Source organism: Condylura cristata, unplaced genomic scaffold, assembly GCF_000260355.1.
Source record: "Condylura cristata isolate star-nosed mole 26May11 unplaced genomic scaffold, ConCri1.0 scaffold00009, whole genome shotgun sequence".
Lineage (NCBI taxonomy): Eukaryota > Metazoa > Chordata > Mammalia > Eulipotyphla > Talpidae > Condylura > Condylura cristata.
The window spans coordinates 677237-680159 of NW_004567110.1; the positions used below are offsets into that span (position 1 = coordinate 677237).

General features: G+C 71.4%; 1 protein-coding gene across 1 annotated transcript in view; it reads left to right on the forward strand.

Moving 5' to 3' along the window:
* SLC7A5 (solute carrier family 7 (amino acid transporter light chain, L system), member 5) overlaps positions 1-2923 on the forward strand; it is a gene marked incomplete at its 5' end in the record, with an annotated part of 15086 nt that overhangs the window by 3438 nt on the left and 8725 nt on the right. Inside the window, one exon of the mRNA XM_012722859.1 lies at positions 2373-2519. Within this exon, the coding sequence (XP_012578313.1) occupies positions 2373-2519 (147 nt within the window). The remainder of the gene's footprint in view (positions 1-2372; positions 2520-2923) is intronic.

Below are 2923 nucleotides of genomic sequence, written 5' to 3' on the forward strand. Positions count from 1 at the left end.
TCCCGCAGGCCAGCGGTGCGGGTGGTGGCCGGGGCGGACGGTGGGCTCTCCCTCCGACCAGGCTGGCCTTCCCCGGCGTCCTTGCGCCACCTGCACGTCTCCTGGGGCCGGGAAGGGCGCTGGCTGCGGGCGCCTGCCCACTGACCAGCCCTGGCCGGGGGCTTCAAGGCGGGACGGCCGCCTGGCCTGGAGGCGGGGGAGCCGCTGTCCCAGGGTGCCCCAGCACCTGGCTCCCTGCTACCCTGCCAGGTGGGGTTGGCCAAGGCAGGAGAGGGCCCCCGCTGGGGCAGCCCCGCCGCGTCTCCTGGGTCCTGACGCCTAGGCAGCTGCCGCCGGTGACAGGTGGCGGCCGCCTGGAAGTCAGGCCAGGCTGGCCAGGCCCTGGCCCGCGGTGCCCAGGGCCCAAACCCATGATGAGGAACCGGCGGCTGGGAGTTCCTCCTGGGCACCAGCCCTCCGTGCCTGGGCGGGCTGCAGCTCTGGGGCGCTGGGGGTTATCGGTACCGGCACCCCCAAGGTCCTGGGGAAACCCTGCAGGCTTCCTGCAGCTGGCAGTGGGCTTTGCTAGTTTTGGCCCATTTTCTGTGGTGCCCTTTTTTTTAAGAAAGCGCCTCGGGGCCCTTGTCGCCCGGCTGCCCCCACGTGGCTTGCCCACCGCCACGTGGCTTGCCCACAGGACTCGAGCGTCGCTGTCTGGAGGCCACGTGGGGCTGGCGGCCTGCTCGGATGGCCCCTGCGCCCCACTTCTCTGCGAGGGGAGGGGGGCGTAGTTGCTGGCGGGCTGGGCGGGCTCCCTGAAGGCCGGGCTCCCGCCCCCACCCCGCGAGGAGGCCCGACCGCTCCTCTGCATCTTATCTCCGGGACCTCAGCCGTCACCCCAGCCGTCACCCCAGCCGTGCTTATCTGGGGTGCCGGCACCGGGAGTCGGCTGCTGGCTGGGCCCAGTGTGTGCCTGCTCTTCCCCGTGGGCAGAGCACCTCCTCGGCGAGGAGCTGCCTGGAGCTGACGCCCCCAGCGGGGGAGGGGCGGCCCACGAAGCCTTCTTTGTTCAAAGTAACGTCTGGTTTTGAAGTTTTGAAAAGAAGCAGGAAGGACAGTAACAATCAGGTTACTCAGGGCCAGAGCCCTGAGGCGGCCAACTCCACCTTAAGGGCCTGGCCCTGCATCTGGGGCTCTCCGGGGCTCTCGGCAGCCCGGCCGTGGCCCTTTGCGCCTGGGCCAGGCCTCAGCCCCTCCCAGCGCCTCCCCACCAGCTCCTCCGCTCAGGCTCCGGGCCTGCCGCTGTTCTGCTCCTGCCGCTCAGGCCAGCCCCAGGCTGGGGCCTTGGTCCCTGTGGTGAAGCTCAGTGAAGCTCAGTGAAGCGGGGTGACTTATTGTGATGCAATCTGCACGCCTCTTGCCGCAGGTGCAGAGGAAGGAGCTGGCTGGCTTGCTGGCCGGAAAGGAGGTGTGGGGACGCCCCCTCCTCCCCCACCCCGCCCCCACTGGTGGGCAGGCTGGGCTTGCTCAGTGGCCTCTCCCCAGCTTCACCTCCACCCCCCCACCGCGGTGGCCCTCCCCCCCATCTGCAGCCCCGCCTGCCCCAGCACCTTGGACAGGGTCAGGGCCTTCTGGCAAGTTGCCTCACCGGAACTCTCCTGACCTGCCGGGGGTGAGCTGCCTCCTGGGCACCTGCCAGAGGAGGTGGGGTGGGGTGGGGTCGGCCAGCTTCCGGGGAGGTCAGCCCGGCTGCACGAGCCCTAATCCGGAGCCCGTGGGGGCTTCCCGTCGGCCTCGGCCTGAGCGCCCAGCCAGCTTGGTGCTGGGCTCGGCCCCCAGGCTGCGGCAGGGGCCGGGCAGGGAGGGCGCCGGCGAGGTGGACAAAGGGCCTCTCCAGCCCCTGCCAATCTGGAGCCCTTCCCAGACGAAGCCCCCCGCTGGCCGGCTTCCGGGGGAGGGGCCCTGGGCTGCTCCCTGGTCCTGCCTGTGGGGAGGGCCAGGTGGGTCCGGGTGTGGGGGGGCCTGTGCCTCATTTCAAGTCCATCCAGCGAGTCCACGGAGCGCCCGTGAGAGTGGGGTGCTGAGTGCTGGGTTTCCCGCGCAGGGCTGTGCACCCCTCGCCGGGGAGGCAGGTGTCCGTCTGCAGGGCCGCCTGGCCAGGGCATCAGAGTGGGCCCTGGTCCCCCACGCGCCCGGCAGGGAGCTTGAGCTCACGGGACGGCCCCGCCTCCTCGTGCTGTGCAGAAGCTGCCGTGCAGTCGGGGTCTCCCTCAGCAGCTTGGGGCGCAGGTGCAGCTGCCTGGCGGGGCCTTGCTGGCCGCTTGGGAGGCTGAAGACCTTGCGTGGCCTTGGGGGGCGGCCGTGGTGCCGGCTCGCCAGGACGCTCCCTGCCGTGCCCCGCTGTCTCCTCACAGTCCTGCTCACGGCCGTGAACTGCTACAGCGTGAAGGCCGCCACCCGCGTGCAGGACGCCTTCGCGGCCGCCAAGCTGCTGGCACTGGCCCTCATCATCCTGCTGGGCTTCATCCAGCTCGGGAAGGGTGAGTAGGGGCTCGGGGGCGGGGGGCCGCTCGGCCGTGGGGCTGAGCCTGGAGCTCTGGGCCAGGGGTGGTCACAGCGGGAGAGACGGTGCCCTGGAGACCGGCACTGCAGGCGGGACGGGCCTCTGTGGCTGCCTGGCCCGGCAGGCCCCGGGGGCAGCTTTTGGGGGCCGGCCATACCCCACGCAGGCACGGGGCCTGCAGACGCCCCAGCAGAATATCCTTCAGCGAGGGGTCCTGGGCAGCCCCGTGCCTGCGTCCCCACGTGCGTCCTGGAGCATCTGCGCGCCATCCTGGCAGTCCTGGCTGCGCTGCTCCCGCACCCCGCTGGCCACAAGGCTGAGGGGGGCGCTCAGGGGTCAGAATTGGGTGCGCGGGGGGCTGTGGAGGCTGCCGGGGTGCTG